The sequence below is a fragment of the Phoenix dactylifera genome, chromosome 3, assembly GCF_009389715.1.
Source record: "Phoenix dactylifera cultivar Barhee BC4 chromosome 3, palm_55x_up_171113_PBpolish2nd_filt_p, whole genome shotgun sequence".
Lineage (NCBI taxonomy): Eukaryota > Viridiplantae > Streptophyta > Magnoliopsida > Arecales > Arecaceae > Phoenix > Phoenix dactylifera.
In genome coordinates, this window is record NC_052394.1 from 15,302,891 (window position 1) to 15,317,192 (window position 14,302).

General features: G+C 38.0%; 1 protein-coding gene across 1 annotated transcript; it reads right to left on the reverse strand.

The window, feature by feature from the left end:
• Positions 1-1,712: 1,712 nt before the first annotated feature.
• Positions 1,713-6,537, reverse strand: LOC103706282 (p-coumarate 3-hydroxylase-like). Its single transcript, XM_008790339.4, has 3 exons — positions 5,986-6,537; positions 3,192-3,586; positions 1,713-2,500 (listed from the first exon to the last, which is right to left on the reverse strand). The coding sequence occupies exons 1-3, from the start codon at positions 6,473-6,475 to the stop codon at positions 1,859-1,861; spliced, it is 1,527 nt and encodes a 508-aa protein (XP_008788561.1). The 5' UTR covers positions 6,476-6,537; the 3' UTR covers positions 1,713-1,858.
• Positions 6,538-14,302: the final 7,765 nt, after the last annotated feature.

Here is a 14,302-nt window from a genome sequence, read left to right on the forward strand (position 1 = left end):
ACATCTTATTATAATAATGTTGTTTCTGAATTTTGATTGATGTTTAGGTATGAGTTTGTATTTTTTTTATTAATGTTTGGGTATGGGTTTGTATTTAAAATATGCATGATTTCTGACGGTAAAATTTGAATTAAACTTTGCACACTTGTCCCATGGAATTTTTTTCTTTTCCTTAATAGGTCCGTTCCCGAGTTTGATCTACCCATCACTCATCTGCCCAAATATTAACACAATTTATTCAGCCCAGGTTTGGCACAATCAAACTGTAAGCTAGCATAAATGGATCAAAATATCATTGAAGAGCTTAATTCTTTATCAAATTATTAGGGGAATATGTCCCCTGCTCAACCCAATTTATTTGTAGCCTAGCCTTTTTCAACATCTTCATTTCGATGTTCAAACAATTGTTCGCAAGAAAAGGGAATGCTTAACCAAAGTGCATCGTTTATTCAACTGCCCTTCATGGAAGTCCTGTGTCACTGTAAGTATATAATACGCCCTTGGTTTACGTGAAGAAGGAAATATTGGAAAATTTCCTATTAAAGTGATGTAAGAATAGGTGTTTAGGCATTCTTTCATTGGATACATCCCATAAGGGTCATGTCCCTTAGAATAACCATCAAATCAGAGAATCTAAAATTCAAGTTTATCCCTTCAAAGTCCTAGTTATTTGGGTATCTAAAATAAGGTTTTATATTTAAGTAGGTTTATATTTAGTTATCCAATGTGGGATAAAAATAACAAAGTTTTGAATTACATATTATTGACAAACCAACAGGAAAAACACCCTGTTTTGTTATTTGCTACATGTCCTTCTTGCTGTCTCATTTATGAGATGAATGGAACTCCATGCAGCCATTGGTTGTTCAAAAATTCTTGACCATAAATCAGTTTTAACTACACTTGCTGAGATGACAAGGATCGATATGAGATGAATATTGCTGCATGCAACCTTTGGGTGTTCAAAAAACTTTTTACATTAATCAATGTTTAGCCACTCAGATGCTAAGGAGGTTTTTCAACAGACACTGAGACTAACAAAATACTTTACTGAACCTTTAACATCAAAGTTTTCATATAACATTTAAGGGAAAGCTGTTATCAATGAAGGTTCAATATGTGAGGGTTAAGTGTTGCTGGTCAAACACAAACAAAGCAAAGCAGCAAACTGAAAAGGGATGAAAATTGCCCAAAGAAGGTACCATCAGTTTAAACTAGAATGAACTCTTCCAATATTAGAAACTTAACAGCATATGCAAGGATCGCAACGATGGAAGGATTCTTGCAGCATATCATGAAATAGCTTGTGACTCTTATCAGTGCTTGAAGTAAAAGCTTAGGCATGAATGACAAACCTAAAACAAGCAGCTTGGTAGCTAACTAAGCCCATGGAACTAAAACTAGACTATAACATTATTTACCAGATTAGCGAAAAGAGGCCAACTCTTTAGTATGTAAATCATAAAATGTAGGTTTCAAAACCCGAACCATGTTGACATACTTGATGTTCGAAGTCGAGCAAAATCAGTCAAGAACTAGCATGAGGATATTGGAAACCTAATCATTGCAATGAGTGATACAGTGCTACCTCAGGAGTTGGTTACCAGAGTTGCTGAAACCACTCTACCTGTAGTTGGAATTCCATTCCCACTTCAGGGCCAGAAAATCTACTTGCTCAATAGATATCTGCTCAGATCTAAAACACTACCAACTTAAGCAAATGTAAGCAATGCTTATTGTTTCATATCTACTTTATAAAAACTTATTTTCAAAATATAATCCACTCTGCGAAACAATAGAAACATCATAGTAAAGTGCCATACATTAAGTTGGTAAAAAAAGAAAAGGAGGTGCTCAGTTACATGTCAGCTGGGACATGCTTGTACAACTGGGATGGCAGCCTCGGTGTGGCGACGGCCTGCAATGGAGTATGCATGAAGGTGACCATCCCAGGGTTCTCCGACATGTCGACATCCTCTGGCTTGACACCCTCAGGCAGTGTCCACTTGAAGTGGTGCAAGAGGTGCCCCAGCATTGAAGCAACCAAGTTAATGCCTAGCTGAGCCCCTGGGCATACCCGCCGACCAGCACCAAATGGTAGCACTCTAAAGTCATTACCCTTGATGTCGATATTTTCCTCAGCAAACCGCTCCGGCCAGTATTCCAAGGGATTTTTCCATATCTGTGGATCACGAGCAATGGCCCAAACATTGACATGCACGTTCGATCCCTTGGGGATGTCATACCCACCGATCTTGACATTGGCAGTGGCCTTGTGGGGGAGCATGAGAGGGGTGGGGGGGTGCAGCCGGAGGGATTCCTTCACTACGCATTGCAGGTAGGGGAGGTTTGCAAAGTCAGCTTCAGTCAGGATGCGTTCACCGATGACACGGTCCAATTCCTCCTGAACTTTCTCTTGCACTCTTGGGTTCCTAGCAAGCTCAGCCATGGCCCATTCTGTAGTTATGACAGTTGTGTCCATTCCAGCCGTAATCATATCCTGCACATAAGAGGATCCAAACTATCAGACGCTAAAGAATCAAAATCTTCCATTTGTAAACTAAATAAGGATCAGCACTGAAACAGGATTGAGCAGAAGTTTATGACTGACCATGAAGATGACATCAACCTTTCATTTGTACACTTCAATTGGACCATTATCATGTTTGCTCAAATATTTTCAACCTGAACTATTCCAAGCCCTGACTGTTAGGGGCTGTTTAAATGGGATTTTGATCATTAAGTCTGCAACATAATCTAGCTTAGATTATATTTCAGACAGAGAGCCTTAGAATTAGGTTGAGGTGGGATCCTACTATAGAAACTCAGGTAGTCTTGATTTTAGGGTGGAGCAAATGAGCTACATCAGGCTAAAACTTCGAACTTAAACCCAAGTATAACTGATCCAACGGCTAACTCAGCCTTGATGACATCACTGAAACCACTGAGAACAACAAATTCAGAGAAATCCATGTCTCATCCATTTAAGTGGGAAATGGGACTATGAGATGGCTAACTGGCTTGTTGATTTCACTCAAACTAGATGTCAAGGTGATAGAATCTTCGGTCTTTTGTATCCTCCCAAATAGGGAATAAACACCTATGAGCCTCATATTAATTACCACAAAAAAAAAAGATTGAAAGGTGAAGAGAAAAAATGAACACAAACAGACTAGGAGAGATTATCATACCCAAAGTAGTCCAATAATGGTGTCCTCACTAAGGTCATATTGATCCTTCAAGGTGAGCAGAGCATCAACAAAGTGTTGCTTTGCACCACTTTTGTTGCGAGATCTTGTGTGTTCTTCCATGATGATTTTTGTAAGTCGATCCCTTCGAGCATTGTGCTTGGAGTAAGCACCTTCATCAATGGGGAACATCCATCTTAGCCACCAAACATATTCCGCAAGGGAGAGTGATGCACCAAATTTTATGCCATTGGACACAATCGCCTTGAACTCCGTCCCTTGCTCATCTAGCAGACCTTTTGAGTTCACAAATCTCTTCCCAAATGCAAGCCTTGTTATGTTGTGGAATGCCACAGGTGCAATATGATCCCTCACTACCAAGCTCTTCCCAACTTTGTCTGAGGAACCACAAATTTTAAATATTAAAGAAGCTGAGTACAAATCAAAGAAAACAAGTGCTCTCCCACAAAATTAATCTGTAAATACTTCAACAAATATTGAGGTACTGATACATTACTTTGTCCATGTGAGTGAAGAAAATAAGGTTTTAGAAGTTAGTTGGCAGATCAAATATATGATGCTTTACACACACACACACACACAAAATAAAAGGTGATATAGCTCTGTAAATAAGTTGGCACAGTTCTTGAAATAAAGGAGGGAAACATCTCAGGTTGCAACAAGTTGTGATCAAATTAACTTTCTCTAAAGGCAAAATTTTTCGAGTGCAGTGGAGGGTTGGTAAAGATCCAACATGACCTGCATATTGCTCTGTTCCCCAAGTGCAATTCACAAGAAACTGCATAATACATTGGGGCCATAGGATCTTAGCAGTGCTGCCCATCTGGCAGTGGAAAACCTATTGCCATCACACAATCTTGCAGCCTAAATCGATTCCAAGGAGAAGATGGTTATATGGTCTCTCTCCAGTCTTCTTGACAAAAGATTTCAATCATACACAATGAATGCCCATGATGCAAAATAATTTATAATCTCCATTAGCTTATATGCTTTCTGATTGTCCAAAAACTCACATATTTCCTTATCATCAATAACATGTTCATTGAGAAATAATCTTATAATGCCAATTAACTTTTGTAAGTCTGCGCATGCATGTGTGTGCATGCACTGCATGCATCTATGTGTGCGAGTTTATTCTGACCATTTTCTTTTTAAAAGTATCATAAGCAGGGTTTTCTTCATTCAGTTTATTTCTTTTTTTTTTCCAGAACCTCTTTCTTCTATTGTAAATGGTAATGAATGTTTTAATATCTCTCTCTTCTTGCCTTTCATTTGCCATACTTGGTTTGCATTCTTGAAACATTGCTCAGTAGACTGTCTGCTAACACAATTAGTATACTCACATATGATGAATTCCTACCAAAAAGATCAAAAACTAGGCAGAGACTATGCTTGATGGTACAAGCTGATCAAAGGCTCATGTATAATGAAATGTCCTCTCTTTAAAAAAAGAACAAAAAGTCAGATTAGGTGTTGAGTCTATATGCAGATTTTCTGAAACAATGGATGATGTATTTTGGAGGATTTCTTCTGAGTGCATGAATTACTAATCTTCACACATCCTCGCACTAGTATTTGGTCAGCGAATCCTCAGCTTAATTTTTTCATGTCCTTAACATTGAAGCCATCCACAATTCCATATGATCCCAATTGGTTCTAATGAACATCCAACATTCTAAAAGATTTCTTGTTTATATGACCACCATTCCTCTCATTCCATCAAAATCATAAGTTTCCCCTTCAACTTCTTCACTCTACTGCATCACCATTTGAGATTTGCATCTCCCTCGAACCTACTATAGAGAACTTCCCAAGCTCTTTCTTTTTAAAGAGAAAGGGAGGGAGACCTACTTGCATTGTAGTTATCCAGACTCAAGTACTTGGATGCACCATCCAAGACTCAAAGCCAAAGGTATGTCTCTTACAGCCTACATTGTCATTCTCTTTCTTTTCCTTCTGGCCCACCTGACTCCAATGCATGGTTCAACTCACAATAACCAACTTATTTACTAACTTTATGATGCTAAAGATCGAAGAAGTAAAACCCTTCCCACTAAACAGTCCATACCCCAACCTAATAAATCAATAGTACCTAGAAGGCATAATTATGAATGCAACTTCGAAAACACTTAGGCATGTTCATCAAATTTTATAAAAGAATCAAACTTTTCCCTCTCATCTTCAGTATTCACGCTCCAGATATCAAAAAGAAACAGAAATTTCTCAATGCAACCACAAAAGGCATTTCTTAATTTTTTTTGTTAATTTTTTTTTTTTTTTTGGGCCAATTCGCATTGAAATACCTATGCTGCAAGCTAAAAGGCACTTCACCTCTCTTACATTCCAGAGAACATGTTAGGTGAAGTTGCCTCTAGATTCCTGATAGAGTCTTCAATTATTTATTCTCTGACTTATAATTTGTACTCTCCATATCAGCAAAGTTTTTGCTTGCACATCCAGTTGTGCTTAGTATGAAACCAAAAAAAAAAAAAAAAGAAAGAAAGCAAGCAATTGGATTATATGATGATGCGCATATAAACAAAAACTAAACCAAACCCACTCAGCCCACCACCCACTCCCCACCTACCACCAACATAAAATACAATAAACACAAAAAAAAACACACCAAACTCACTCTCCTTTCTCGGCTTCCATCTATCTACGTGGGCCACACGTCCAAAAAAGTAGGACCCACACCACCAACCACCCACCAAAATAGTGGGACCCGTTCTGACTAACGAAGAAGAAGAGCACTGCTGCGATTAATAAGTTATACCTGTTTGGGTGCATTCCCGGAAGATGGACTCGACCATGGCCGTGACCTCGTCCTCCCGAATCGGCCGGAGAGCCTCGAGCCGGCGGGGGGAGAAGAGCTCGAGGTTGCACACCTTGCGGACCTTCACGTAGTGGGAGCCGTAGTCGGCCCAGATGAGGTCCTGACCGTTCCGGCTGAACCGGGCCGTGGACCGGTTCCTCGGGCGGTCCGCCAGCTGCTGGTCGTGCTCCTTGAGCACCTCCCGGGCCAGCTCCGAGCTCGACACCACCACGTTCAGGGTCGTGCCGAACCAGACCGACATGATCGGTCCGTACGTCTGGGCCCACTCGGCGAAGCACCTGAACCGGACCGGCTTGATGTCGTACAGGTTCCCGACCACCGGCAAGGGCCGTGGACCGGGTGGGAGCCGGAATCTGAACCGCTTGAACAAGAGGAAGGAGATGACGATGGCCAGGGCGGCCAAGGCTATGGACAGGAGATTCGGATCCATTTTAGAGAGAGAGAGAGAGAGAGAGAGAGAGAAGAAGAGGCCCTTAATTACTTGAAGCTGTGGAGGAGTGAAATGGATGGGATATATATATATAAGAGAGAGGTGGTAGGTGGGAGGGCAAGAAATTTTTATTTTAATATGTTAACTAGATGATTAATTGCTATTATCAAACTAGGCGAGGGTCCAATACAAGACTAACATGCTCTCCAAGATCACATGTTTGAGTTTGGATTCTCTCTAGTTCACCACCTTACATCTAGTCCTTGGATATACATCTATTTTAGAACTTGAACTATCTTTCTCAATAATTACTTGGATCTGTTTGAGTAAAAGTGGGTGAATTAAAATGGAGAGAGCCATGAACAAGCTTCACTGACATATGATTTTTTGTTTTTTCTCTTTGTTTTACCTTCCGTATGGAAACCGTGTGGTGGGGATGGGTGTTACATATGCTGCATGAATTCCACGTAGTGGTCAAAGATGGGTGGGTTTTTTTTTCTTTTGATGAGTTATTTTGTGAAAAGGAAAAGGAAAAGGAAAAGAAAAAGAAATGAATGGTGTGGTGCACATTGTGTGGTAGGTAGAGCTAGGAACAGTGACTTGAGACAGCGCATCCAGCCACGCCCTAAGAGGGCGTTTGGGGGCGGACGGAAATTATATAATCCTCCATATTTTCCACGATGTACGATGTAACTTTGTTGCTGTCCTCTTGCCGAGTAATAAATTGTGAATAATTTTTTTAAGACAAATATTAGGTATCATTGCCCATGGCCGTAGAAATTTTGGCTAACCCTAGTATAAAAAAATTGGCACCTACCACCCGACTGCATTATGGGGCTGATGAGGTCCGATAGTAGATCTTAGGTCCCATTAGGTAGGGATTTCTAGTTTGGAGGACTCGATTTGGATAGTTGATTGTGTACCAATTTAGGATCTCGTCTAACAACACTAACGGAGGGATATTTTTTTAAATTTTTTGGTCCTATATAAGTATTCAAGATTTTTTTACCGAATAAACGATATAGGATTGAACACATGTCCACATGGATTCTTGATAGACTCTAAATACACCCACCAACTTTCCTATGGAGTTAGTCCACTTGAGGCAAATGATTTTGTGGATACGTCGGGTCTTCCTCTTATCGCTACCATCGCTCCTATGGCGAGACTCAGTGTGGGGTTGTTTCAACTTGGAATTAATTTGGAAGAGCATAGACTCTTTTATCGGAGCAAATAAAGAAGATAGACCCTAGAATTTGTAAGGCTTATTAATTAATCAAAATACATTTGAGAAGAAGGAACTCATCTCCTTCTTTTTTGTTGCTAGGTTTGGACCAATGGCATTAGTCTTTGATATGGTTAGATGGGCCGATTTCATGAAGCCCATGGTTTCAAATCCTACTCCACTATCATTATTAGTCATCAGGACTATTCAACACATGGGCCGTCCATGTGCTAGCACCAAAGGAGAGCATTGCATGGACGTCTGATGAAGGCATCCCAATTTACATCCTGATTTTTAGGTCAGCTGGATTCACTCAAAAAGTGACATGCCACAATGATTGGTGAGTCGTTTGGTTCACAAATTTTTTTTTTTACTATAATATATTTTTTAAAAAAGGCTGGTGCTTGAAAAAGTAATCCGTATATGTTCGGTTGACTATAAAAAGATGATATATTTTAGAATGACCTATATTTGGATAAGCATCTACTTTTTATAGCAGTTGTGTAAATACTTGTTATATCCTTAATAAAAAAAAAAAAATCTTACTCTAATTTTGCCTAAAAGTTTAAGAATTTTTTGGAAAAACGAATTATCCCAATATTCAGCCGATGGAAATTGAACAGTATAAATTTTATTCCTATAGAAAAACCACTTTTATATCTTTCTTTTAAAATTTCAATCAAATACGAAATATTTTTCTATTTTTTTGTTGACCACACTTTTCCTCTTTCTCACTTCCAAACCTTATGGGTCCCAAATATTTTCTTTGTTTTTTTGGGGGGTGGGGGGATTGCAAAGAATTTCAATTTAACCAAAAGAACCATAATTTGCTCAAACATCTATATAGACCTTAGATAGAAATATTTCAAAATAAAATAATAATTATTTTATAAATCACTAAAATGTCAGAATAATGATAGAGTAAAGACATTATTTTCTTCGAAAAGATATTTGTTGAAGCCACAATGTATCAAATAAAAGAACTGCTTTTAATAGTTGAATATTAAATTTGAAATATTTCTTCCATTTATATAGATAGGACATAGGTTGAATATTAACGGCTATTATGTAAGAGCTTAGGTTGGTTTGCAACAAGCTCATTCATGGTTATTCAATTAATAAATTAAAAAGGCTTCAACATCTATTATCAAAATTGGCTTGAACTCAAATATGTATTTCATGTAATGAGTCAAGTATGAGCAACTTAATAAACGCGATGCCTTGGTTCATTTGCATTTTTACCTGCGGTCAAATTCTTTGTTTAATAAGCTAGGAGTGGCTACCCTACGGCGCTGCTCACTTCCCTTCTTTTGAAGGGAAGGGGGACCTTTTTTTTTCTTGTGTAGCCATGGTCAAAGAGTCAGAAGACTTCATCCATGGAGGCAATGAAAGTGCTACACCCCCAGTCTCCACCTAAAACTTGTAAAAAAAATTGACTTTTTTTGAGGGAGTAAAAGAAATGGACTTGAGAGATAGGAATTGGAAATTATGACGACTAGATTGAAATTTTTGGAGTTTGATGAGATTGAAGACAAGTTCAAAGCAATAATATGCACTATGATCATCATAGAGAGATCTCACAACAAGAAGTTGAATTATAGGTGTTTTATTGTATTTGTCTTGGCAAATATTATAACTTTAATCACTGTAGATAAGTCAATTTTGCATATCATTTTGTGAATTAAAATTTTTTTGTCAGTAAATCCAATCGAGTAAAATGATAAGTGGCTTTATTGCTACGGCTCAAAGGATTTGGAGACGTTGCTGGTCTTTAATATTCTCTTTCAGGAACAGAAACCACTCATAAAAGGAGTGGGTTGGTGGTGAAATGACCGTGAGCAGAATTTGCTGACTGTTTAACCTGAGGACCGAGGAAAGAAAGAGGTCAAGAGAGGAAGAGAGAGAAGGAAAGAAAAATAAACTAAAAGAAGAGAAAGGAGTGAGAAAAGAAATTCTTCTTTATATTTGTGTTAGGCCACAAGTTTTTGATAATCTCTTGATATAGTTTTTTTTTTTGATATAATTGTTCTTTAGCATTAAACATTTTCATGAGCTTTGTGAATTATTTTCTCTCTATAATCCTAAGCATCAGTGTGTGATTTAGTATTACATGGAATAATTAGTGACAAGGAGAAGGATTGGTGTAGATGATTGTTCCTAAAACTTAAAGGCTCAATTTTTTAGATTGAGTTGACTACAATATGCACCAAATTAAGGACAAAACTAGTGAAAACAATGATTCAGTGTTTTTTTTTTGGATGATGTTCTTTTCTGTAAATGATATATTTTGTAAGGAAGAAAGTGCACATACAAAGTCATAGACTGTAAAATAGCAAGTTCTAGCAATACATTTACTAATTTGAAGTTTGCCAAGATATTTTCAGATACATTAGATTCCAAACACCATATCACAACGATAATCATGTTAGCCATGAGATTAGAAGTATTATCCTTCTATCTCCATGACTTTCCGACAATATGTATGTATTTTTGCAAGGATTGCTAAGATGAAAGTATTCTTGCAACACAGTATGAAGTAGTTTGTGACTCTATCTATCCTTGAAGTGAAAAGCTTAGGCTAGTGAAGAAACTTAAACAAGCAGCTGGACTGCTAGTTAGGCCCATGGAACTAAAACTAGGTTTGGTTTATCAAATTAGTAAAAAGAAACTATGTCTTCTTACTATATATGTCAACCCGAAATGAAACATATAAAACATAGGCTTCAAAACCTGAACTAATATGAGGATATTGCAAAATCATTGAAATGAGTAATATAATTTGATCTAAGAATTTTTCTTTTGGCAAAATGTTGGAAGAGATCATCATATATTTCATTAGAAATGAAATAGGTACAAACAAGAAAAATTGAAAATAAAAAAGAGAAAAGAGGGGAAAAAAAGAAAAGGGATGGGAAAGTCCGTAACTACATCAATGTCCAAATTCTATTAGAACATCATAGTTTATGGGAAGGCCCAACTGGCCCTTTTATTTTAAATTCAGAAAGCTAGTTCTCTGCTTACCACAAAAACTAAATCAAACAACTAGCTCTTTGCTGTAGAAACTGTGGGGACCATCCCATCGTATGGTTCTCCATGCAATCCAGACCGGATACTCTCTAAAGGAGTGGTTATTGGTTGGACCAGGTCTAGCATTAAGCTGGTAGATCAATCGAACCGCAGAGCAACACACACAGATGAACAAAATAGAAAAGAGCGCAATACAGGTGCTTTCGTTCGTATTGCTTCATAGCTTGAATGGTCTAGTTCACCAACTTGGTGATAGACCTGATCCCACTAAAAAATATACCCTTCATGGAGTAGTCCATCCTTGCCTCCTTCAATGGGTCATTGCTAATTCATGCTCGCCTCCGTCGTTACATGGTCATCTTCACTTGCCGCCTCCAACCTTTCCATTTTCATGGCTACTCGCTGATGTCTTCTCCACTACCACTTTTTTTCGACCTTTTGTCCGCCCAATACTTTCTGTTATCAATTTCTATGTTGAGTAAGATCCTCTGGAAATTATTACAAGGATGATAAAATCGAGAAAGATAAATTTAGAGAAAGAATAAATTCTTATTAATAAAAAAATCTCATGAGGATATTACCATGCTCTCTCTAAAAGATTTCAAGAACATTATTAATTAGTGAACTTAAGTGGCAAGAGGTGGTACTATACGAACTAAAATTGGTCAGTGATATCTGCTCAATTTAAAAAAGTATTTTGAAATTGATTATAACTTTGTGGGTGAGAAGGTGGTGCAATGTGATCTGCATGTTGGATACATAGCCAAGGAAAAATCAGCTAGCTAGCTGACTTATTCACTAAAGTTCTTTCATCTTGGTTGATTTTGCTTCCTGCCATGCAATCTTATCGGCAATTCTCTGGAGCGGATCAACATTTGGGGAGACAAGAAGATTAATTTCGAGTCCCTAATAAGTTAACTGATCCCAACAAACGACCAAACTAGTAAACCGAGTTTCGGTTGCCTAAAAGATAAGAGGTCAATCTCTCGTTGCTTGTTATCTATATCTTATGTAACTAAGCTCTAATAAAGTTGGACTTATATCCAATTGGTGCTGCATCCCTTTCAGTATTCCCACTCTTTTTGTTTTATTTCTTTCTTAACTTTTTATTTTTGATAGTTTCATATCTAGAGTTCTTGTATTTTTATTTTTTTTTTGCTACAACGGACGACTCATACCATTTTAGTATAACTATATCTAAAAATGTCAGAAAGTAACTATATACAAGTCACGAAGTACTTTAGGCAGCTGTCTCTCGCCAGTACAGAGAACTCTCCTTAGAATGATTTGTCACACCCTATTCAATGCGCCACTGCTTCTGAAGGCATGAATTCAAGGTTCCATAAGGATAGGATATTGGTGGTGAATATGAGGCTGTGTGAGAGAGAGAGCTCTCCAGGATTGAGGCCACAGTGTCAGTGCGGCATCTCTTCCTAAGTTTTTGGTTGGTTTGAGGTAGCCATCAGGTCCACAAGAGGAGATGATGGATCTTGACTCGCATTTGAAGAATAGCATTTGATGTCGGTAGCTAGTGATGGAATAGTAACAGCGTTCCAAGCATCATCACATCGAGAGAGACCAGACTTGGCAAGCTCATGAATAAGTGGTGGACGTGTGCAGCGAAACTTTAGAAACTGAGCACAGCGCTCCAACTTCTTTTGTTTGCAGTGATATTGAAAGGCATTAAACTCACCATGCTTCTCTTTGCTTGTTTTCCATTTGGCCCACTCTTGCCTCCCTTAATTGACTTTTAAGGCTTCTGTTATATAGAAAGACGAAGGAACCATGATTTTTTCCTTCTTTTATTGATTTCAGAGCAGTCTTGATTGAATTGAAGGCCCCTCATGGCTAATAAATGTGTTTCTCATGGATGTTGCCAATTTCGTAGGTTCCATCCATTCATCAAATAACCAATGTGCTCTAGGATTTTAGGCCACCCATCTCTCACCAACATTCCCTTGCATCCACAAACATACTGCATGATACAATACAATATTTCATTAAAGATAAGGACAGGATGTTTATGTGATCTCACGCCTCACAACCGTGCTAATATACAACAGAGTAGTATAAAGCCTCTCTTTCAAGAGATTGGGATGTTGGCATGATAGTACTCTGTATCTCCTTAAATATCATTGCCCATATAGGTGCTGCCACCTTTGCCTTCCCAATTTTGTGTGCTCATGTCATTAAAATTTAGGTGATCTCAAGATATCTGTTTGGAATTGGTGTCAGGTGCATGGCCATTCATTCCCTATTGCTCATCCTACACTCTCAGCAATGAAACAAATCTTGTATATTTTAATATCTCCCAGAAAGCATCAAACAGCTCTTGATGTAAGCGTTGGGATCTCATTCCAAAGCTAGCTTGTTTTAGGTTAAAACCAACATTTGCCCCAGTAGTGCTCTCGGAGTAAGGAAGGTTTGATGCAAGTTCTTGTCATGGTGGATGTACAGAGGGAATGAAGCATATCCAGTTCTTTTCCAGAATCACGTCATGGAATTCCTTGACCATGTCACGTTATGTTGTGCAATGAAATGAACCTCCTTTATCCTCTCCTACGAGTTAAAAACAAAGCTTGGAAGCTCACAAGTGGCAACGTTAGAAAGCTTTGGTAAGAATCTTCTGAAGTAGTGGTTTAATTGTGATAAAAAAGCAGTGATGGGTTGTTGAAATGGCGAAGTATGTGGAGAATCGTTGTTGCATAGATATCACGCAATGTTTGCTCTCTTTGTCTTCTTAGTGATTTCCATGCAGGCTTGAGCTTCCAAGTGGGCTTACATGCTATAATCACTAACCATATAAAATAATGATGGCTTCAGAAATGCAATGATCGCCATCAATTTACTGAATGCGATATGCAATAAGCTTGTTCCCCACCAAGTACTCTCAATTGGGACTAATGTTTCTTTGGTTTGGTTCAGCATGCCATATCTTTCCATCGAAAAAAGGGGGCAATATCTTGAGGCTTGGATATATTATAGATTTTCTCTTTTTTTTACATGAATAGCATATGGAAATAAACTGTCTCTAACTTGAAATATTTTGCAAGTGTGAATGGTAGAAGAAAATTTAATTATGGTAGTAGTTGCAAAAGTGAGAGGCTAGCCAGCAGCAGTTACACCACAATCTCTCTTTTGGAGAAGCTAGAAGCTATCAAATAAGACATGGGAGATTTGGTTGGGAAGTTATTTTATTCAAAATGGCACAATAACTCAGGGTATTAGGTGATTGATTTATAGACTAATTTCTTTTATCTTTCATGAGAAATCTAGTATTACTGTCTACATAACCGAAGATTTTTTGTGGGGAAAAGTTACTGATCTTCCATATTTTTGTGAGAAAAGATTGGGCAGGGTCCGATATCGATCCATTCTGTGTGAGATTTTTAATCCTTTTCAAGTTTCTTTCCTCCCTCTCCATCTTACGTGTATTTCATCTGGTATGCATGACTTTCTTATGCATCCTGCAGAACAAAAACTCATGAAAATTTTAGTAGTGTAAGCCCAGGTACTACTACTTCATTGAATTCAGTCATAAATTGTGCTTCATGAAGCATATCCAGTGCTGCTAT

What these genes read in the sequence shown, in the direction of transcription:
- LOC103706282 (XM_008790339.4), bottom strand. Translation starts at nt 6,475, where the DNA reads ATGGATCCGAATCTCCTGTCCATAGCCTTGGCCGCCCTGGCCATCGTC. An exon ending in CCGGGAATGCACCCAAACAG is followed by an intron (nt 3,587 to 5,985) that starts GTATAACTTATT and finishes GTGGTTCCTCAG; the next exon opens with ACAAAGTTGGGAAGAGCTTG. An exon ending in CCATTATTGGACTACTTTGG is followed by an intron (nt 2,501 to 3,191) that starts GTATGATAATCT and finishes TCTTATGTGCAG; the next exon opens with GATATGATTACGGCTGGAAT.